We start from the raw sequence: 24,066 nt of genomic DNA on the forward strand, positions 1-24,066 counted from the left end.
ACCGTATGTGAATTAAAAATAAATTTTATGAGCGAACGGTAAAAAAATTTCTCATAAAAAAAATTAATTTATTAAAAAATTTAAAAAAATTATTTATAAAAATTAAATTTAAAAATTTTTATTTAATAAATATTTTTTTTTAAAGAAAATCGCTAAAAACCAGTAAAAATAAAAAAAATGTTTAATTCAATTAAATATTTTACGGTAGAAATGACAGTCGCTTATTCTTGATTATTTTGACAGTTAATAAAGAAGCGCAGTATAGAGTAATGTTTTAATTTTATGAACATTAATCTTGTATTTTAAAATTTTTCGAAGTATAATCTTTAATTTTTAGTATTTTATGAAATTTTTCAATAATTTTTGTAAGAAAATTTTTAAATTTCGATAATTTTTATTTTTAGTCATTAATAAAATTCGAGCAGGGTCGCCGACGCTCATTGACGACACAATTCGACATCGATTTTTCTTCTATTGACGACTCAGTTCCTACGAAAACGAGAAAATTTGGATTAAATAGCTGAAAACATCATAAGGTAAGCACATTAATTGACCTTTTACCTGTTAATATTCTCCAGATTTGTTCCAAAAATTACATTTAAATTGAATATCTTTCGGATCTGCGTTAATTCGTGATATTTTTGTCCAAAATAAATGTAAAGGTTACGTTATGTAACTTTTTCATCGACTTGTGCACTGACTTCTGTACCCAAACTCAAAATTTTTCGTCTTTTTTTTGCAGACGCTGTTTCAATGGCTGGTCGCATTCTCACCCTCACTGCTGCACGCAACGTTAAAGTTGCCCGTGGCACTGCACCCATGTGCAATCATGCCATGAGCAAAATTGGAAACCGCGAAGTGGTTGGCTACGGACACAATGGCGAGCCAACATACTCGGATCGTCTCGATTATCCGATGCCCGCGATCCGCTACAAGGAAAACACACCCGATATCATGGCATTGCGCGAAAAGGAAAAGGGAGACTGGAAGAAGTTGTCGCTCGAGGAGAAGCGTGCCTTGTACCGTGCCAGCTTCTGCCAGACATTCTCTGAATTCAAGTACAGATCGCCCGACTGGAAACTCGGCGTTGGTTTCGCTTTATGGTCAGCCGGCATTGGCTTGCTTATGTCTTGCTGGATCGCTAAATACGGTAAGAAATTTTTCATGACATTTTTTTCCGGTTTTTTATGATTTTTTTTTCTTCTACAGTCATCTATGATCATCCCATTACTCTTTCTGAGGAACGCAAAAAGGCCCAACTTAAGCGTATGCTGGACCTTAACATGAATCCTATTCACGGTATTGCGTCCAAATGGGACTATGAAAACAACCGCTGGAAATAAATTCTTCGGGAGTATTACATTTAGCACCATTCTATAACAAAAAACCCTAAATAATTTTCGAGAAAACTAAAATCTGTAAAAATTCGAAGAAAATTAAATAGAAAAACATCAGAAAATACTTCCAAGAGATATTTTTCTTGATTGGTCGGCATAAAAATCCCTGTGATGCATCCATAGTTGAACCGTTAAATAAATAAATGTCTAAAATTTACGAAGGTGTTTGACAAATTTTCACCAAAAAATATTCATTTATGAAAATTAACGAATTTAAGGAAATAATTAATGTCATTCGTAATTTTAAAACTGACCTAAGTTAACATCTTTTCTGAAAAAAATTCTTTGTGCCTTCAAAAACTTCCAAAAATTGCTCAAAAATTATGAAAACTAAAAAAAATTAATATGTTGAGTAAGTTGGTTAATTTTTTTTATATAAATTAAAATCTTTATTCAAAAATATTAACCAAATTTTAAAAATCTTTTCAAAAAAAAAAAAAAAAGTGAAAGTAAGGAAAAAAATGCGGTAAAATATATTTTTTTGAGCTAATTAAAAATTAAAAACAAAAAAAAAGAATAAAGTCAATTTTCATAATTTATGATTTTTTTTTTAAAAAACTATATTTCAAAAAATTTTAATTTTTTTTATACATATTTTTCATACAATTACAGAATTTTTTTTACAAAATGTTTACAACAATCATTTTTATGAAAATCTATTTTTTTTAATTTTTTAATTTAAATGGTCTAAAATCAACTTGAAACAAAAAAATTAAACAACAGTAAAAATTGCTCATTTTTTATGTTTACATGAATTAAATAATTAAAAAAATATTTTTATAGGCGGAATTTGAGAATTTTCACTAAAAAGGCATTTTTTGAAAAAAAAATTAAAATTAGAATTTAAAAAAAATTAAAAACAAAATATTAGATAAGAAAAGTAGATTTTCCAAATTGAAAACGTTCTTAAATAGCTTCTGAAAATTAAAAATCAAAATTTTCTCTTAAATTACCGTCAAAGAAAAAAAATATTTATCTCACCCGTCAACACCTTTGAAGCCTCCCATAAAAAATTCGTCGCAAAAAATTAAAAACATTTTTTTGTTAAGTTTTTAAATGAAAGGTACTGCCAGTCAAGTTCAAGCCAAAATGTGTGAGATTTTTTTTTATAAAGATATTCATCAAGATTCACTAGAAAAACGCTCAAAGTGCTCTCACTTCAAAAAATAAAAAATAATTGCATAAAGTGCAAAACGCCATTCACAATTATTTCTACTATGTACTTAAAAAACCACTTTGAACGCCTCTTCGTTCGTTTGCTTAATCCAATTTAAATATTAGCATGAATCACTTGACTGTCTTTGAGTAATTCTTTTTTTTTATTTATTTTTCATTAATTTTTTTACGTCTATATGAATATAGTGAATCAATTTTTTTTTTATAATTCTAAATATTATAATATATTTCCTACTATTTTTTTAAGAATTCCTAGTTTGATTCGTTTAAACGTTTCTTTGTATTTTTCTAATAATAATATTTATATTTTTTTTAGTTTTTTTTTGCTTAAAGAATTAATAACAAGTTTGTCTATTTATAGAAAGTTTTGGTCAATATTATTGATTTTTTTTTACTATTTTTATTAATAATTTTTATACTAAATTGAATAATTTTAAAACTTTTTTTTAAAGAGAACTCTAAACACTAGCATTAATTTTTAATTGATTTATTTATTTATTGCTCTTACTAATAAAATTAAGTTTCTGTGCTCTATGTAGAAACCGAGTATCAAGCGCTTTATTTATATTTGCGTAAAATATGACACGGTGAACTGAGCTTCAATAATTTTTTTTTATTATTAAATTTAATTATTATTTAATTAATTAATTTAAAAAAAGGAACAAGGAATTACAACATTTATTTATTTATTATTGTGTGAATGGTTAAAAATCGAATAATTTCTACATTTTAAATTTTTATAAATTTAATATTTATTTCTGGTCCTATATAACCGTTCATTACTGCTAAACACAAGAGTCATATCTTATTATTGGGTAAATGTTTACGTTGAAAAATGATAGTGATGGTGAAGAAAAAGCTCTCTTTCTTATTTTTTTCTCTTTTTATTTTTTTTTTAATAGAAGGTCATCATATGCTTTTCATAAGTGGTTTTGTGTGTTGTACATATATTTATAAGTATAAATAGAAAAAGGGGTTTCGTTTCTTTTTTTCTTTTAGTTGAGCAAACTTTCGTTATCAATTGTTTTTTCTCGTAAATAAATCAAGTTGACACAAAGTCAATCGAGTGAGACGATTTCTACCTGATTTCTTTCGTCCTTTTGTGTTTTTTGTTTTGTTTTGTTTATTCCAACTAACAATAAAATTTCCATTTGAAAAATGAAAAACATTTAGATTGGGTAACGCAAAAAGGTATGGCAAAAACGACAATTATATCTTTTTATTTATTTTTTTATTTTTTGGCACTGTTTAATCACATTCTTGCGTGAATGATCTTTTATTTAAGGTTGAAAAATTGGGGTTTTTAAAGATTTTCTCTAAAGATAAGGTCAAAGGTTCGAGGACTAATTTATTTAATATTTTTTTTTTTTTAGTTAATTTTTCACTATTTTTCATTTTGCTTGAATACGAACGACGACAAAAATATCTACGACAACAAGATAAAATATTGACAACGTTTCTACCGTAACTTTGATAAAACTTTAAACTTGTGGATTAAATTTTAAAATGTTGTTTGCTTCACAAAAGAGATGTCGATTAAATTTTATAGTTAAAAGATCCTTTTCTTGTTGAACATCCTTTTAAATATCGTTTGATATTAAAAACTCATTTAATATAATAATAATAAAATTTTGAAAAAAAAAAATTGAGTCCGGAATTCATTGTTCTGTTGTTCCATTGTTCGCAACAATTTTTTGCTTACTCGAAACAAAAATAAAATAAATGATAAGAAAAGATATAAATTTGCGTGTCATTGAGCGACGTTGTTTAAAAGCTTCGTGATGGGCGATATTTACAGCAGCATCCTTATATACTTTAATAATGATTAATGGTCTTTAATTTGCACGACCAAAAGTGATAAATATTGTATATTATTTATTTTAATTTATTTAAAATTTTGAATTAAATAACTTTTTTTTCTTTATTTATTTACTGCTACTATTCCTTATAATTTCATTCAATTTTTAATTATTTTATAGAATTCTCATATATTTTGTAATAATTGACGGCTTTTTTTATTTTTATATTTTTTAGGTCTTCATCATTTTTGAATCCTTAAAAAAATTCTTGCTAAAGAAACAGGAAATTAGTGAAAATAGACGGAAAATATCGGACCAATAATTTCCGAGAGTTGACTATTCATTCAGATTCATAAGAAAGCATCTTGTGCATAAAATTTAAAAAAATATATTTTTACAAAGAAAATATTTTAGAGAGAAAAATGTCTCGATTCTTACTTTTTATTGAGAGTTCACGATGGATTTTTTTTTTTAAATTGGTCCCTCACTCATTTTTTCGGACAGTTTTCAATTTTAAACAATAAAAATACTGAGTGAAAAAAAAATTAATTAAATTGCGACCCATTTTTTCATCCATTTTCAATTCAATTAAAGTAGAGTGTTTAAATAGTTTTTTTTTATCTTGATTTCAATCACAACCACAGTAGTTTTTTTTTGCACAAGATGGAAAAGACCGAGTTGGTGCATTTTATTATTGTAGAAGTTTTTTTGTACAAATATGTACTTAGAGCTTTAGGAGCGCTAAATCGACGTTCATTCAATTAATTAATTCATTTATTAATGGAAAATCAATAAATAAATGTTGTGTTTACTGTTAATGATCGTCCTACTCACATGTACAGAAAGTATGTAAGTACATAAGTTTTTCGCTAAGAATAATTAATTAATACTGTTCAATATTGTTTTTCTTTGTAGCTACATTCATTGTCAGTTCAATTCAGTGTGGCGAAAAAGTCAGAAAAGAAAGGATAACCGTGAAAAAACTTAAAATATGGACATTTCTTATGAGGGTTCCACCATGCCTCCATTCCCGAGGCCAGATTTTATCTCGTGTGGTACCTAAATTTAATTTTTTTATTATTTTAATAATTTTTTTTTTATTTTTTAGGGAAATTTTTGACTTACCTGCTTCTTGAAGCACTCCTCAAAGAATATTGTCATTGATCGATAAAGATGTTGTCTCACGCCAGACAAGGAATGACCTTCATCCGGGTAGATTTGTTGTTTAAATAAGGCTCCCTTTGCAGCGAGGGCCTTAGCGAAATTCATGCTTTGTTGGAAATGGACATTGTCGTCTGCGGTGCCATGAATCTAAAGATATTTGGACATAAAATTGTGTTTTTAGCAGAAAAAAAATGTTACTTACAAGTAAAAATTGTTTGTCTTTAAGTTGTTCCACGTACTTCGAGAGATCTCCTTCTTCGTAACCTTTGTAGTTGTCCGTGACGTTCGGTAATCCCATGAATTTTTCCGTATATGCCGAGTCTGAAACGGAAATGTCAATCATTCAAATCTCTTTGTTTGACAAACGATTTTTTTCTTAAGAATTTTTTTTCTCAAAATATTTTTTTGTTCACTGAAATGTTATTTTAAGCGTAATTTGGTCATTTTTTCACACCTACTGCAAAAAAATCTATGAAATAATTTAAAATTGTCAGAATTTTTAGTTTTGAGGGCATTTTCAGTTAAGTCAATATACATCAATATAAAAAAAGGTAAAATTTTTTTTCAATAAATTTCATTTCAAAGGAAAAGAGAACGAATCTCAAATTAAAAAAAAACAAAAAAAAAAATCAAACATAAATTTAATTTTAATTAAATGAAAAATTTATTTTATTTATTATTTTTAATTAAATTTAGATTAATTTTTACAGAAAAAATACTATTTTTAAAGTTTAAATGGTCAAAATGAAAAATAATTGACGCCAAAAGATGCCAAAAAAATTTTAGTAATTTTTTTTTTATTTAATTTTACTTGGAAGAAAACATTCAAAATCAAGAAATGTCTTAAAATAAAACAATAATTTTCATTTTGGTTTAAAATTTTCTCAGCAATCTTTTGGAATAATTTATTTTTTATATTGACAAAAAACTGTCAATTAATTTTTAAAAGTGATAAAAAATTATTTTTTTTTGTAAGAAATGTTCAAAAAAATATTCTAAAGTTATTTTAATTTGTTGTTTTGTCAAAAATTTTACTCCCTATCCAACAATGTCCAACTTTTAATTTTTAAAATGATTTTTTTAAATATCCAAATTCTCAAAAATGCCCTCATATTTCTTTAATCACTTAAATTTTGACAGTTTTTCCATATTAAATAAATATTTTGGTGCATTAGATGCGAAAAATGGCAAAATTACAAAAAAAATCTTATTTGTCAAATAAAAAATTCTTTGAAAAAATTCGTTATCAGGCCAAAAACTTACCATAAAGCTTCCAATTCGTCACAGGTGCAACACTAATGCCACATTGGAACAGCTCATCCGTATTCGCGAGTGCCAAGAGCGACGCATATCCGCCGTAACTCCATCCCCAGACACCAACTCGTCGCGTATCCACAAAATGGAACGTTTCTCTCAAGTATTCCGTGACTTCAAGTTGATCGGAAATCTCCACACTTCCCAATCGTCGATAAACCTCATGCAGCAACTGGTACCCTTGTCCCTTCGAGCCACGTCCATCGATTTGAGCAATGATGTAATCCTTCGTTCCAACCAGATACGTGTTCCAGTCGACTGTCCATTTTTCCGTTATGAGCTGCGTTCCGGGACCCGAATAGATATTCACGACCATCGGGTACCGCGTGATTTCGTCTTCGCGCAAGCCGGGCGGATAGAAGAGACGAACACGTGCGTAATACCCGCCAGAGATCATCACGGGGAACGTATGAACTTGCGGTAGGGCAGTTTTAGCCATCTTTTGCTGTTGTGGTAAGAGACAAAAAAAAAGAGAGAACATGATGAAAAGAAGACAAAAAATAATGAAATGATGAATATAAATGACGTCAAAGTTTTTTTTTTTTTTTGTATTGGGAGAGAATTAGGCATCTAAAAAACGACCGCAAGTCTGTTTTGTTTGTCATACAAACAAATAAAACAAAACTTTATCTGTTGTCTGTTCGGAAAATGAAAAATTTTCGGTTCAATTGATGTCAACCTGTTCAAAAAAAAAAAAAAACGCAAATATAAACGATGACTTTAAGGACTCCAGGGAAAGATAAATCATCATTTAAAACTCGCACTCAAACACGCGTGCAATGACTTAACTCTCTTTCTCTCTGACAGCGCGCGCGAGTTTACCAGCATGAATTATGGAAATTTAGGCAAATTCAATGTCAAATTTTTTTTTCTGTTAAAAACTCGTTATTAAACGCAAAAAACGAAATATCATGAACTTGAATAAAAAAAAAATTTGAATGTATCATCATCGTAAAAAAACGGAGGCAAGGCATCCAAATTAGTCTTACAAATTTCAATATATTTGCAAAAAAAAAAAATACAACGACACACGTTGAAAAAAAAACATGAATGAAGAAAAGATATTTAAGGTAGGAAAAAACTTAACTTGCCTCAAGTGGAGTGAATTTTTGTGGAAATAACGAAGTTCGTATAATTTCATTACGTTTTTTTTCTTTTCTTTCCTTTTCATGTTTAAATGAAAATTTCATTCATTGCTATGCGATGAAGAGTGCTTTAAAAAAAAGTAAAACGCACGAACATATGTTCAACATTCATTAGATTAGAATTTGGCTCAATTGACTAGAAAATGAGCTCAAAGTGAATTTATTAATGAAGGAAAATAGAAAATTCTATTTTTTCTTTACGTGAAAGTTGATTTTTTTTTCTTAATGATTTCAGAAAGTTTTGACAATCAAATAATTAAAATGTGATTTTTCTTGATTTTTGTCATTTTTAAACATTTTTTATGAAGTAAGACATTTTTATTCATGATAAATTAAGGTATTTCTATTGAAAAAATGTATTTTTCAGGAATGACAATTATTAGATTTTTAAGTTTGAAGAAGGTAATTTTTTTCCTTGCTTGAAAAATTATCTTTTGCACAATTGGCTGTAAAAAAGATTTAATTTATCAGAAAACTTTTAGACAGCTGTGGTGAAATTTTTGAAAGAAAACCACAATACTATGGTAAAAAAGTGTTCTTCGCAACAATTTATTTAAAGTCAAAAAATTTTCTTTAATTAAATTGATGCAAAATAAAAATGTAAGAAAAAATTTTAATATTATTTAAAGCTTTAAAATGTTGCTTAACAGCTTAGACATTTAGGTAAATTTTAATTTTTTTTAATAATTTCTTTTAGTTTGTTTTTTGTTTTGTTTTAGTTGGTATTTTACCATTATTTTAAAAATAAAAAATAAGTAATTTAATTAAAAAAATAAATTAATAATTTTCAACTTTTATTTTAAACCCAATTTTTTATTTTTATTTTTTTTTTAATTATTTTTTTTTAATTATTTTTTATTTTAATTATTTTTTATTTTAATTTTTTTTATGAACTTCAAAATTTAGAATTTATTTTTTTTTAACTTTTATAAAATTTAATTTTTTTAAATTTTTTATAAAATTAAAAATATTTTTTGCAGTGGAATTTGTCAAAAAAAATTATTTTTAAATTTTTAAAATTATTTCTAGACATTTTCACCAATTATCAAGCCAAAAAATCATCTGGGATTTACAAAACTTTTATGATGAAAATTATTCTCCAACATAAAACGTTCTTTCACGAAATTTCCTCAAATTTGACAAAGAAAATCATCTTTTTGACCTTTAGAAAAACTTTCCTAATGAAATTTTCGCTTCAACTTGAAGCGTTTTTCAATTTATTCAATTTCCCGAGTTAAAGAAGGACGCTCCATTACCTTCCTCAGTGCCTTTGACTGTTTTTCACACAATTTGATTAGATTCAATCCCATATATTTTCCTTTACATCGTCGTGACTTCCTGCCACAGACACGAATATTACTTTCATGCAACATTTTTCGAGCAAAAGAAAAAAGATACATTTTTCCAACGTAGGCAGAAAAGAGATTTACGATGAGAAAACAAATCAAAGTGAGAACACAAATAAGTAAAGTGCCATAAGTAAATTTTATGTTGTTTGTACGAAGACACCTGATCCCATCTTCGTCTTGATTCGATAAAACAAATACGATAAACAAAACATTCAACAATATTATAAAATATCATGATGTTTACACAAATTCAATTTCTTGCAAGAGAAAGAGAGCGAGAGAGATGGTAATGACGTTATCTTTCGAAGAAGACGATGAAGTTCAGGTAGAAGATCGAATTTAGGAATTAAAACAAGTTTTGCATGATATTGTCAAGTCGACCTTGCAACAACAACAAAATTTAGATTTATTAGCGAATTTTTGCGTTTTTCAAAAATTTATTTTTGGCAAGATTTTGCTCAAGACGAAATTTGTACGACAGTCAAGGATCGGCGGTTGGATAAGAAAGATCGTAAATTAATTAAAAATAACGCAAAATGGAAGAAAAACACAAAATTTTGTTAATTTTGAACTTTGTGCTGTTCCCGCTTTCGATGATAACGTTCAGTGTCCTGACCTTTGACGGCGTGGATCATCACATCGAGTACGTGGATCCCGTGAGTCCCGTTTGTCCGAGCGAAGGTTACATCCAAAAGGACAAATTTTGCTACGTCACCGAATGTGCCAATGTCCTTGAGACATGTGACAAAATTCCCGTTACCTGTCCCCCGGGCAAGACCATGAAGGACGATCAATGCTTCACAATGCTCCGTTATCGAGATCCCGTGGAAGCCCATTGTCCCGAAGGATATTTCCATGCGACAGATGTCTGTTTGCCGAATGACGTTGCCATTGACGAGCACGAGGAACGTTTGATTTCGCTTCGTTGCAAGGACGGTCGCACACTTTATCGTCATCGGTGCTTCCTTATGAGCGAGCTGATCGAAGAGCCGTGCAAGCAGGACCAAAAGAAAGCGAGCAAGAGTGGCAGTGTGCTAGATAAGAGCGGAAACACGTGCAACATCAGCAACAATAAATCAGAGAAAACTTTTACGCTGGCCGGCAGTTGCAACAGCAACACACGAAATTGCGTCGAGAATAATTCGGACGAAGAGCAGGTGGTCCTTAAAGATAAATGCTATAAGGAGAAACGGATTTTCGTTAATGCCTAAAGACACGCGTCTGTTGCTGGAGCCATTAAATTAAAATATAAGACGATAGGGATTTTGCAAACTGAACAAAAAAAAAATAGAATTTTAAGGAGGAAGTATTTGAATACATAAAGAAAAAAAATGATGAAAAAAAATTTACTCCTGAATATTTTATTCATTCAAATGAGCGGAGGCAAGGGAAAAACCTCGAATTTCCTATTTTACGGTTCTTCTGCGAAAAAAAGAGAATTAAAATATTTCGTTGAAACAAAAAAGCTGAACCGCTTTCCAAATTTTCAACACAAAACTATAAAATCAACATTTGACAACGGAAAAATTTTCAAGATTTTCAGGTTTTTTTAAATCATTCACAGAACTTATAAAAAAAAAATTATTTATAAAAATTTTGAAGTTTTTCCAACTTTTACTAATTTTCCTACTTTTTCTGTAGTTTTTTTTAGTTATTCTAAATTTCTCTAGTTTTTCTTAGTTTTGCTCAATCTTAGGCCATTTTTATTTTTCAATTTAAAAATACTTAATTTTTTTTTAATTTAAATTTTTTTAATTAAAAAAATATTTAATTTTTTCTGATTTTCCACCAATTTCTGAAGTTTACATTTACATTACATTTCCCAAGAGAACCTTATTTAAATTTTTCCATAAATTTGCCTTTTGCCAATTCATGCAAATTAATATGAATCGTTTGAATTAGCACATGGCAAATTTAAATACTAGTACGTAGAGACGGATAGACAACATTGAAAAAACGAGAAAAAAAATCACCACAAAACCAAGGTTCATTGTTTCCATCAATTTCAAAGGTCAAGGATAAAAATAGAAGTTTTTCAAGTTTCATTCATCATTCTCAGTTACAATGTTGTGTTTGTAGATCACAAAATGCTTTCTCACACATTGACATAGTAAACTTTGCACAACTTTTTACACAACTATTTCACGACAGCAGCAGCATTTGCGCAATTTCTGTACATGCTTTATTATTCCGTGTTAATGTAAAAACACACATTTTGTGAATTAGAGGTGTCTCGCGGTAATTTGAAGTTTTGCGTGACATGACAAAATCTTGTAAATTATGTTAAATTACGTTTAATATGTGATAAATAACCAAGCCTTAAAAATATTTCAATCGGAAGTTTAGTTTTTTACTTGATTTAATGGATTTTTTTATAAATATTAATATTTTTTTTTTCGTTTTTCTATAAATTTTGTAAATTAATAGGGTTGAATATTTTTTTCAGTAAAAATCAAAAATAAGTAAGATAAGTATTTAATTTTTGAATATTTTTTACTTAAAAATTTTGTTCCAAAAATTTTTTAAAAATTTGAAAAAAATAATTATGAAAATCTTTGCATTTTTTAGTATTTAATTCGAATATTTTTTACTTATTCAAAAAATATATTTTAAAAAATTATTTTGATTTTTAGCTCAATTTTATAATTAACTCTATAAAATAAATCTAAATAAATTTTTTTTTGTTTTTCCATTTTTGTAAATTAATATTGAATTTTTACGAAATATTTGAAAATTTTAATTTTTGAACTAAATTTTTGGCTTAAATTAATTTTTTAAAATTTGAATTAACTTTTTTTTAATATAAAACAGAAGTATAAAAAAATAAACATTATTTTTTATTTTATTTTTTGAATATTTTAATTTTTACTATTAATTTTTTAACTTGATTTTTAATTTTACATTTTTAAATTTACTAATATCGCATATTTTTCGGACCTTCAAAACACTAAATATTCACACTACTACGAAGAGAGAGTGAGAGAGCAGCTTGACTAGTTAAATGACATCAAATAACACTTTTTATCTCAAACAAAAATATCCACACACTACAACTAAAACTTTTTTCGTGCAGATCTACGTCGCGTTACGTATGCGTTGCGGCACTTTTAATGAGAAGTGTGTGACGTACGAGTTATTTGTTCACTGCAGCAGCACCAGAAATAGAGGGTAGGAGTAAAGCGTGTTCCAAATTAGAAAAGGAACGAAATAAATTAGCAACTACGAGATGAAAGGGGTTCAGAAAAGGTTATTTTCTGCAAATAAATGAGAAGCTCGTTAGCGCTAAAACTCATTAAAAAGCAGAGTTTTCAAACTTTTATCAATAATTTTATTTATTTATTTTTGAAGTCCTATTAGTGTGAATTTTAACATCATTAACAAAGTCTGAATATCAAATATCTCGCAAACTACTGCATTTTACGGGTTTCTTCGTTGTTTTTATTATTTTATCTTTCCTGTTTATTTCCTTAACTATAAAAGTTTTAATTTTTTACGATTTTTAACATTTTTATAATTTCCCCTGTCGTAAAACCTTTTTATTACTTTTTCCGTGTTTTAAGTATTTATCAGGAAATGCAAAAAAAAGTTATGTTAGCAATGATTGGAGTCGATTATGATAATCTCTTGGGAAATTTTCCGTCATCAGGTGGGAGGTGTTCGCTTTTAATTGCTCACAGAAGCGAAAAATGTGCAATGTTGCACATTTGTGTCAAGTGTTACAAAAGATTTTTTTTCTATAAAACAAATAAAAAAAAAATCTTGTTTTATAATTTTTTTTTCAGTGAAAAGAGTAAAAATCTGTGACTTTTGAATGGATTTTTTAAAGTTTTTAATGAGATTCAGAACATAAAAAAAATCTTTTTAATCCTTTAAGTTGTCAAAAGAACATTTTTCATATATTTTCTTGTTTTCTATAAAATACCAGAAGACTTACAAAAATAATCTTTAAAGTACAAAATGAAACATTATGTCCTAGAAAGAAATTTTTTTTCTTCAACCGCAAAAATGGACAAAGGAAGGAAACTAAATTAAGCAAAACCGACATCCTTCAAATTTTTCTTTCAAGACTTTCCCCAACAATGGCTTCCCTGCCGTGCTTCAATATTCTTGTGAACAACACAAAAAAACACCCATCCTATTGTTATTTCATGTTTTATGTTCCGCATAATTGTCACTAAAATATTTTGTCACAATTTTTTTCTGCGTCTCTATGACTCGACAAAAACACCCGAAAAAATCCAACCACGAACATCATCTATCTTTGTGAATTTCTTTGCGACAAACATCTGTTCTCTAGCAATAATAGGCAATAATGTAATAATAAATTTGTTTTGCGCACCTATTAAGTTCGAGGTAGCTTCCGAAAAATCTCGAAACAAAGCCTATTTTTTTGCGTTCAGTTCAAAACAACTGACGAACATTAATCAAAGCTCGTAAAAAAAGAGAATTGTAAACAACAAACGAAAAAAAGACGAAAAACAGATGAACGTACACAAAAAAAAACTGCTACCACTAATTTTTTCGAGCAGCACTTTCCTCCCACCAAAAATGTACAAGAATCGTTCGTGACCCACAAATTTTGTAAGTTCAATACGCAAAAGTAATAATTTTTGTTAGTTTTTTTAGTGGTGCAGAATCAAGAGGCTGTTTTCGGTATTTTATGGCTGAATTTTTGCTGCACTTGGGAATTTCAATTTAAATTAATTTGCAAAAAGTTATTCCTCATTATGCAAAAATAATATTTATATAATAGCTGCAAAAAAAAAAGAGTGAATTAAACTAAAATAATATTTTTGTTGGAGGAGAATTTATTGCCTTTCCCAACTATTTTTAGCTTGTGTCTCTTCAAAGTTTTCAAATTATAATTTTATTCGTCTCTCATCGTAGAAAGGCATCCCTTTGTCAAAGTTTCTCCATTGAAAGAGGAATAAAGGAAGAAAAAAAGGAAAAAAAAAACAATAAAATAAACAAGAAAAAAAAATGTCAATCGAGGAAAAAGGCAAATGGGTGATTCTAATAAACTTTGTCCTCTTCCCGATCGGACTCATCGTCTACAACGCCATGACATTCGAGTCGCAATCGCATCTCGTGGACTATGTGGATCCCGTGCAAGGTTCGTGTCCGGCAAATTACCACTTCCGCAGCGATGATGGCTTTTGTTACGCTGCAAATTGCGCAAATAACGATAATTTGAGTGCGGCAGCATGCGAACGTGTACCGATAAATTGTCCGTCGAACAAACAACGGAAACCCAACAGCAATGACCGAAATTGCTACTCGACCGTATTTTATGTGAATCCATCGGAGCCATTTTGCCCCGAGACGTATTATCGATCGGGTAATGTGTGCGTGTCACTTGCAGAACAACAACAGCAAGAAACAACGTCAAAAGTGCCTCTCGAGTGCGAGAAGCACAAAGTTTTGAAGAATTACAAGTGTTTTTCCGTTAATGAGACTTGCTCCAGTGCAGATGGCAAAAGTTGTGTCAAACAAGAACTTTGACGCGATTTTTTTTTCTCTCTCAAATTTTTCACTTTTTTTTTGTAAATTACGTTGTTTGCGATGCGCGCGCGAAGCGTGAAATGTAGTTCATAAGATCCCTGTGTTATTACAAAATAAACTTTTTACTTACCTTTAAACGTGTGTTGTTAATTAGGAGTTTGACGAGTTGTAATGGATGGTCGTTCTCGTCCGGGAAAATGCGGTAAATGGCACTGGTAGGTACATCGGGTCCCAAACACGTAATTACGGCGTAATTTGTTTGCTCGCTTGGGAAAACGGCGTCGTGGTATAAGCATGCCTTACCAATTGACGGTGAAACTAAACAGAAAAAAGTCTTGATTTTATTCACAGGGACAGAAAAAATATTTAAATAAATGTTTTTATGGAGGTTAAAATCAGGTTTATGAAAATTGTGAGTTTTTTTTTTTTGATTTTGCCTTTAAACAATAATTTTATATTATTGTGAGCAAATGTATGTAATTACAAGAAGATTTCTGACAAAATTAAATTATTTTAATGATTTTTATTTATTTTTCAAAGTTTTATTAATTTATAAATTTTAAATTTAAATTTAATTTATAACAAAATTATTAAAAAAATCTTAAACAATTTCACTTTGCTTAAATTTGAAAAAAAAATAACCGAAATTAAATAACCGAACTAAAATTTAATAGTAAGAGTTTCATTTTAGCGAATTTTATTTTTTAGAAAATCTAAATACGACAAAAAATAAAAAAAATATATTAAAAAAAAATATTTAAAAAAACATGTAAAAAATAAAATAAATAAATAAAAATAATAATTAAAAAATAAATTTTTCCATATTTTTTTAAAATTTCTATATAATAAAATTCTATCGCCAAAAATATTTTTAAAAAATTTCAACCGCAAATTCCCGGGAAATTTAAAAAATTATTTAAATTTTTTAAATATTATATTAAAAATTTTAAAATTTCTTTGTCTCACAAAATAAGAAGAACATCAAACTTTTAATTTTTTCGACATTTTTGTAATAAATTTTACTTATTATTTCGGATATAAAAATTATTTCTTCTCTATAAATGCATATTTTATGAACCACCATAAAAAATTGTTTTTCCGCTCATTTTTCCCTCCCCGATTATCAATTATTAACGAAGGAAAAAAACTACTTACCTTTCCGCTTTTCCCCTTCCTTCGGCGTCGGCGTTGTTGGTTCACCACTATCGACATCCGCATCCCATCCATCGCTCACTGTCACCAATTTCACGGCACCCTTCATTTCCTCATCCGCATAGTCGTCGATGTCCCGTTCGCATGTCAGGCAAACGGGTTGTCGCGGCGAAATTCCGCTCTTCGGTGGCAACGAGTCCGCACGATACAAGTGCTGCTGACTTGGATAGTGTTGCGGCGTACCCAGGAAATAGACGTAATTGTGCGTTTGATCCCAATAAACGATTTTGTTGACTTCGCTGCGGCCGTGCGTGAGTGGCGTGATGCGTTTCTTCGAGACTTCCGTGTGGATGAGTTGCTTAAAGTGCCCGGCGCCTCCATCGCGCATCGGTTGAATTGTGATGTAGGAGCTGCCATTGAGCGAGAAAAAGGGAACTGAGAGAATATCAACCCAGCCACGATTGTCGCCGTTGATGCGATGTGTCTCCTGGCAATACCACATGGGACTTTTGCAAAGTGTGACGATGGAGATATTTTGGGGACGATTGAGCCAGACGACACATACCTCAGTTTGGGAGATCCAGGCAGCGCTCGTGAAGTAATGCTCACTAAAATTTGTTTGATTGACGAAATTTTCAATAAAAAAGCAAAAAAAAAAAGACTTACTCATTCATCAAAAATGGTGGGGGAGTCAAATCGCGCGTACGAATACTCTTCGGCTCAGCTAAGTCCGCAACTCGTAGTTTGACCGTTGGATTCGGAGTACCTGGTTTTGGATATCTTTACAAAAAAAAAACAGGAAAAAATGACAAACAAAAAATTTTATGATTTATTAAAAAAAAATTACCTTATAGATCGCACTTCTGGATATAATTTCATGTTTCCATCGTCCGTGCCATACCACGTGTATTTTTGTTCCATCACAGCGGAGTCATTAAATACCGCGTATAACATCAGATGTCCATCATTCGAGAGCCACAATGCCGTATTTGTGTGCAGGATTTCTTCTAAAAGGGTAAAAATTCAAAATAAGACCCAACAAAATAATTTATTTTTAATTTTCTTGTCTTATTTAAAAAGTCAAAAATATGGCAAAATTATTTTTTTTTAATTTTATTTTTTTTCTTTTGGTTTTTTCTTATTTTTTATTTTTTTTTTTTAATTATAATTTTTAGACTGAAGTACTGAAATTGACATTTCGACTAAAAATTTCATTGAAAAATTATGTTTAAAGTTAAAGTGAGACATTTTTACGTTTTTCAAAAATTTAATGAACATTTTTTTAAATTAGCAAATTTTAATAAAAATATCTTATAATTAAAATTTTTGATTAAAATTGTTTGAATTTAGTAAAATCGCTCCAAATTTATTTTGAAGTTTTGAAAAAAATTTTAAGCGTACCTATATCAATATTTTTTTTTTATTTTTTTAAAGTTATTTTATTCAACAAATTATTCAGTAACAAATCATTTAAAGTAAAAAAAAATAATTAAAATTAAATTAATTAAATTTTATTTAAAATTAAATTTATTTAAACTTATTTTTTAAAATTAATTAAAATTTAATTTAATTTTTTTTTATATAATTTATGTTTATTTAGATATTTATTTTTTTTTAATATATTTTTTTAAAAAGGAAATCAATTTAAAATTTGGGTAAAAATTAAAATTGGTAATTTTACTAATACGAAAAAAAGTTAATTTAATTTTTAAATTTCTTGCATTATGAAAAAGGTCATAATTATTGAAATTTTATTTTTTTTTTCATTAGATTTTTTCAAGATTTTTACTTTTCAAATAAAACAATTGAAAATAAATTTAAAAAAAATCCAAATTAATTTAAAAACCTTAAAAAAAGGATACAAACCTTCATAGAGCCAATCCGGTACCCCGTTGTAGACAATTCCCGGCACTGCTGACTTGGTGATCCGATATGACTGCGATGACTTTGGGCCCGGCATGTAGTAAATGTCGTACTTGTGCACGAGAATGAGGGAATGGCCGTGGGGCGTAAATTGAGCGTGTAACAAAAACGGTGAGGATTCCTCCGCAGGTTTGTGTGACAGTTGAATGGTTTCGCTAATGATAAAAGGACGAGAGGTAATGCAAAGTCATTATTTTGTCAAGGAGCACAAAACGTACCTCGAATGCACGTCGTACACCACGTACTGCGCCAAATACGAGTTGCGATACAATTTTTGTACATTTAGCGTTAGAAGAAGGTATTTGTGGTCTGCTGACAAGGAAAAACGTGTTGGCGATAAAGATTTCTGCAAGAAACAAAAATACATTTATTTTTAGAAAACAAAATAAAATAAAACAAAAGAACGGAAAAGTTTTCGTCGTGTGCGGAACAAGTTGCAAAAAAAAGAAGAGCGCAGATGGGAAAAGAATAGAAATGATTTTTTATGTGTCACCCTCAAGCTAATAAATTAAACAATATATTTGGGAGAATGGAGCTATTTATGTGCGGATTTTCCTCGTTCATCGTTCAATTTACTCCGTCTTTGACTATTGTAATCTGTCTGTGTGTATCGGTGTATTAAATAGGATGATGACGATGATTATCAAGAGAAACAGCTCATCGACTCAAGGATGCCGAGATAGCAGGATGAGTGGATATTATTTTTTTACGAAGAAACTTTTTTGAAAAATTTACTTTTAACAACGATGATAGATGGAACGGACATGACAAAAGCGCTTTTTTACTCAATTATCCCTTTTTAAAAGGGATTCCTCCGTTCAAATATAAAGTAACTGCCTTTGAATGAGTAAATGTTTGCATTTTTCTTCGCAAACTCGACCTTTTTGCAGCATTTTGCTATTCATGCGAGAGTTTCTAGCGAACATTTACTCTCATTCTAGTAACTTCCAATGGCCGATGCCAGTCGATAATCAAAAATTACGAGTTCCCACGATTGCTCGTTTACGTATTCCCAGAAGTAATAAATTAATTTTGCCACAAGGGTCAAAAAATCAATTTTTATCATTAATATAGAATGAATTTTTTCGGTCCTGCGAGGAATAAATTGATTTTTTTGTACAAATATTGGAAGAGCTAAATATTTATTTGGAATACGTTATGGTTAGAGAATTTAATGTGATGCTCGGAAGAATTTTTTAGGTAATTTTATTTTATTTTTATTAGCTTTAAGAGTTTCAACTCGATTTTTTTTATAGATCGAGGCTGAATTTTAAATGTTTTTTTTTTAAATCATAAAAATATTGAAAATTAAATTATTTTATTTATTAAATGGCTAAAGATCTATTTAATTTTTATTTTTTGTCAAATTTGCAAGTATCAAAATTTTATCTGTATTTTAGCTGTATTGAATTAAATTAATAAACGAGCATTCAAAGTTAAAAAAAGTTATACCTATGTTCAGATAGAAGATAAAATTTTATTCAAATCTATGAAAATATCAAAGTTTTCTGAAAATCTTTAAATAATTGCCATTTTTTTCTAATAATTTTCATAATTAAGCCAATAATTTATTTTAATTTTTTAAGAAGTTTAAATTAAAGAAAATTTTGACAAGTATAAAAAAATATTAATTTACTTTTTAATTTACAATTTTTTTAGATTAATTTATTTTTACTACCTAACTATTAATTAAATTATTTATTTACTCAATTTTATTAATTATTTACATTTTTTCTAAAATATTGTTGAAATTTTACATTTTAGATGATATTTAATTAATTTTTTGCAACTAAAAAAATTAAATTTATAATAAAAATAAATTTTGAGAGATTTCACTAAAATTTTAAATTATGTCAAAAAAATTCACTAATTATATCCATAGAAAAATTTGAATTGACAGAAAAAATTTTGCTAAAATAACTATGCTAATTTTAATTTTCAGCCAAATAAATCCTATAATGCACCTTAATCCTTTAAAATAATAAAAAATTTAAAACTTTAGCTTTATCTTCAAGATTAAAATTTTTTTATAGAATTTCGAGACAACTTTTATATTAATTTTTCAAGAAGTTTATCCAACAATAACCTTAAAACACGAAAAACGTTCGTAAATTATTCAACAACATCGATTAATCAATTTGTCTTTCCAGGAAATTGAAATACTTCTGAAGAACTCTTGGCAATTTAAATATCACTTCACGGTAAATGTTTTAACAATTTTAAAGTCGTTAGCATGGAAATTGGCGTTAAGCCTTTCACAAGTTTTTAAATCTTGTCAAAACCTTTTCTTTTAGTTTAATTTTTCACTTTTCCATTGAAAAAGTTTTTTCAATACGGACAGACATCGTTTTTCATGGCTAGTCATCCGAGTGACAGAGAACGATGGAGAGACGAAGAGATGGCGTAAAAAAAGTTATGAAACGTAATTATTAAGGTTTAATGGAAAGACATTAATCAACACACTCGAGAACAATAACAACGAAATGATAATAATATGAAAAGTGTCGATTCTCTCTCTCGACGTGAAGTGTGGCACAAACACGTGCGGCAACCATGTTCAATGCTCATTCACTCGTTCGCACTTACACTCTCCGGATATCGAGAGAGATACGACACGCGTGATAAGCAACGGATCAATGGGTTGAACTAAGAGCATGTCATAAATTTTCATGAATGGAAATAAAAAGGGTTGGATTAGCATGTGTCGAACGTAATTCTCGATTAAATGTTCGCACAAGGATTCGTCTTAAATTACTTGCATTAGCATACTTTTTAGGTGTCTCGCTAATGCCAGACATCGACAGCACATGGCCGAGCAAGCAAATGAATTTATGTCCAAGTTCCATTACGGAATAATTATCGGAGTGAAACCATAGCTGTCCGCACGAACGTAAAATTAAGTGCAGGGTAAAATTTAGAGATCCATTGAAGTCTTTCATGATCTTTTTATTTTGAAGTCGAAATTTGGGCTTTTTTTGAGATCTTCTGAAACCGAAAGTTTATTAAAATTGAAATATTTAGAGCTCAAAATTTACTCTTTTTAACTGATTTCTCATTTTCTAAAAATTGAAATATTCTTCTAAAAAACGATAAAGAGCTTTTAGAAATTTTTTATGTTTTTCAAAAAATCGATCAAAAATTTTCAATGTTAATTTTTTTGATAAAATTTCTTAAAAATATTTTTTTAAAAAATTTATTGAAAATTTTATAAAATTTGAAATTTTCAAATAAAAGATTAAAAGAACTTTATTAATTTTAAAATAATTATTAAAATATTGATTCATTTTTTTAAATTAATTTAAAAAAAAATTATTCGTAAAATTTATTTAAATTTGACTAATTTAAATTTGATAGTTCAAAAATTCTTTGAGTTTTTGCGGTCATGAAAATGGGATTGATCAAAAGAAAATTTGAAAAATTTTTTTTTTAAATATGTTATTTTTGTCAAATAATTAATTTTAATTCAAAATTTAATTTGGAAAAATAAGTTAGAAAAAAATCTCCGATAAAAACTTGGGTTTTCCAAAAATAAAAAAAATACCTAATAATTTTAAAATCAATATGAAAAATAATTTAATACATAAATTTTATGAGTTTTCTTGAAAATAAATAAAAAAAACACAGGAAAATCTTTCCCAAAAAGACCCCAGCTTCCCGGTGTCAAAAAAAAATGATTCTGAGTCTTGATCAGATACGCCAACCACTTGACCAAGCCGACTTCCTTTAAACATATTGAATAAAATAAAAAATACAAAATTTAGATACTCACAAAAGTGCTATTTGACATCAATATTCGTTCAGTCTGTTTTGCGACATTCAGTAGACTAATTCCACCCCATTGATTTTGATACAGAAATTCATTGGCTGAAAAACACAGAGAAAAAAAAAGTTTATTGATATAAAAAATGGGATGATTTTCAATCAAAATAACTCGATCAAGTTTCAGGCGATTAATAATAAATTATAAATTTAATGGCGTGCATACCTCCCACCCACGAGCCATTCAGCTTGTCTGGCGTGTATTCGCCGTTGATGATATCGTTCAATTTAATGCGATGGCCTTTCACGCGCGGACCTTCATCCGGGGGCGTTAACAGCACCTAAACACGAAACGAAAGAAAAATCACCATTAAAATGATCTGTTTACCGAATCAGATAAACACACGGGGCAGCAGAAAAAAAACTTACCACAGACGTGACAATGAGCGCCAACACAATTATAATAACAAAAACTGCGATTAAAATTCCGCGCCAATTGCGTTGATTGGGATTCGCTGACACCAACTAAACGAAAATAAAATTTAAAGTGTATTATTATCGAGCGAAATTATTTTCGCATAAACGGATTAAAGGACATGGCATGAATAAATTTGCGATAAAATTCTCATTAAAATACAAAATAAAAACAATGTTGCTGCTCCTTTTGTGCGAAAAGCGAGAATGTTGAAGAGGAGTGACACATAATAGAGACAGATACATAATAAAATTTGATGTACTTGACAAAAAGCGTGCATCATGCAAAAAACAACAACATGCAAATAATAATCAATCAGGCTTAACAAGTTCACATTTTTTTTTTGTATATTTTGATAAGCATTTATTGAATTTTTTATTAGTGCACAGTGGCGGAACTTTTGTTTTTTTTTATTTTTTCGGGTTTTGAGATCATTAAAAATTTAATATTTTTTTCAGGTTCATAAAATACGTAATTATTAAATATTTGATGAAATCTCGTTTTATAGCAAAAATAATTAAATTACTAGCAATAAATGTTCCGCTTAATTGTTAATTAAAATTATTATGGTTTATTGGACATTATCTGACAATTATAAAATACAAATAAAATTTTTAATGCATATTGGCAATGCAGTTAAAATATTTTTCGAATGGAATAATATTTATTTTTGCCAGAAAATGACCGCATAATTGAGATTTTAATTGAAATCTAACGATTGCTTAGCTGTCAAATTCATTTAATGGAACTACCTGGTTAACAAAAGTAAATTTTTATCAAGAATTTTACAACAGAAAATAAAATTTGCATTTTTATGATTTAAAATCAATATTTTCTGGTAATTTATTGGCAAGACCGTTCCAAATAAAAAATAATGGCTGTCCGAAGTTTTGGTCAATATTCATTAAAAATGCAAGAAACGAGTAATGCAAAATTATTTATGTTCGTTATATTGCTAGATTTTGACTATAATATTTTTGGTATGTTAAGCAAATAATTAAACTTTTAAATGTTTGAATTTATTTATTATTATATTTTTTTAAATACCTACTTTATTTATTTCTATAAAAATAATTTAATAAAAATATAAATAAAAATTTATTCAAATTATTTTTTTTAATTTAAAAAAAAATTAATAAAAATTTTTTTTAGTGAATTTTTTTGGTTTTCGACAATATTACCTACTTTTAAAATATGTCTTAAATTGAAAAAAAAACATTTAAATAAAAAAATGAATTAATTATTTCTAATTAATTATTAATTGTTTCTATTTCTAAAAATAATTAAATAATTTTTTTATTTTTTATTATTAAAAATAATTATTTTTATAAAATTTGCAGCAAATAAATTTAATATTTTCATTTTTTGTAAATTATCGACAAAATATTTTTTTTTCGTATATTTGAATTAATTTGAATTTGTAATTAAAATTTATTCAATATGTTACTATATAAATAAATATATTACAAAATTTATTATTAGTAAATAAATTATTAAATTACTTAAAATTTTGTTAAAAACTCAAAAAAAAGGATAATTTTTAAAAAATATCACAAAAATATTTTTTTATTCATGCTTCAAATTGCATAGATTAAGAAAATCGTGCCCATTTTCGATTCTTCAGGTAAACTTCCCGCTAATCTATGCCACTTTTGTTCCACCCCATTCAAACACCGGCAGTAAATGATGATGATGATGTCGATGAATGACGTAAATTGACGTTTGCTCGCGCGCTTCGACCAAACAAACAAAGTTTCCCTTAATGCAAAATCCCCTGGTTACCAAAACCTTTTCATCAAGCAAGCTACTCAAGCATTTACAACTCAAGTGTGTCGTGATGAAAGGTAATAAAAGAGACAATTTTGCAAGTACCTCGGCATTATATGTGTGAGAATCTCAATATTTTATGAC

At 28.2% G+C, this 24,066-nt stretch overlaps 2 protein-coding genes across 2 annotated transcripts in view; one reads left to right on the forward strand and one right to left on the reverse strand.

The window, feature by feature from the left end:
• Positions 1 to 449: 449 nt before the first annotated feature.
• On the forward strand, positions 450 to 1,554 carry LOC134832687 (cytochrome c oxidase subunit 4 isoform 1, mitochondrial-like). Its single transcript, XM_063846798.1, has 3 exons — positions 450 to 536; positions 743 to 1,150; positions 1,210 to 1,554. The coding sequence occupies exons 2-3, from the start codon at positions 754 to 756 to the stop codon at positions 1,341 to 1,343; spliced, it is 531 nt and encodes a 176-aa protein (XP_063702868.1). The 5' UTR covers positions 450 to 536; positions 743 to 753; the 3' UTR covers positions 1,344 to 1,554.
• A 3,743-nt stretch (positions 1,555 to 5,297) lies between these two features.
• LOC134832798 (inactive dipeptidyl peptidase 10) overlaps positions 5,298 to 24,066 on the reverse strand; it is a 28,933-nt gene continuing 10,164 nt past the window's right edge. The window contains exons 3-15 of the mRNA XM_063846964.1: positions 22,110 to 22,205; positions 21,907 to 22,021; positions 21,691 to 21,785; positions 18,140 to 18,267; positions 17,865 to 18,076; positions 16,846 to 17,005; positions 16,665 to 16,778; positions 16,002 to 16,606; positions 14,977 to 15,164; positions 6,800 to 7,295; positions 5,739 to 5,857; positions 5,498 to 5,683; positions 5,298 to 5,431 (exon numbers count right to left, since the gene is read on the reverse strand). Coding sequence (XP_063703034.1) covers positions 5,375 to 5,431; positions 5,498 to 5,683; positions 5,739 to 5,857; positions 6,800 to 7,295; positions 14,977 to 15,164; positions 16,002 to 16,606; positions 16,665 to 16,778; positions 16,846 to 17,005; positions 17,865 to 18,076; positions 18,140 to 18,267; positions 21,691 to 21,785; positions 21,907 to 22,021; positions 22,110 to 22,205 — 2,571 coding nt within the window. The 3' untranslated portion in view covers positions 5,298 to 5,374. The remainder of the gene's footprint in view (positions 5,432 to 5,497; positions 5,684 to 5,738; positions 5,858 to 6,799; positions 7,296 to 14,976; positions 15,165 to 16,001; positions 16,607 to 16,664; positions 16,779 to 16,845; positions 17,006 to 17,864; positions 18,077 to 18,139; positions 18,268 to 21,690; positions 21,786 to 21,906; positions 22,022 to 22,109; positions 22,206 to 24,066) is intronic.

Source organism: Culicoides brevitarsis, chromosome 2 (assembly GCF_036172545.1).
Source record: "Culicoides brevitarsis isolate CSIRO-B50_1 chromosome 2, AGI_CSIRO_Cbre_v1, whole genome shotgun sequence".
Taxonomy (NCBI): domain Eukaryota; kingdom Metazoa; phylum Arthropoda; class Insecta; order Diptera; family Ceratopogonidae; genus Culicoides; species Culicoides brevitarsis.

What these genes read in the sequence shown, in the direction of transcription:
- LOC134832687 (XM_063846798.1), top strand. Translation starts at nt 754, where the DNA reads ATGGCTGGTCGCATTCTCACCCTCACTGCTGCACGCAACGTTAAAGTT. An exon ending in TTGCTGGATCGCTAAATACG is followed by an intron (nt 1,151 to 1,209) that starts GTAAGAAATTTT and finishes TTTCTTCTACAG; the next exon opens with TCATCTATGATCATCCCATT.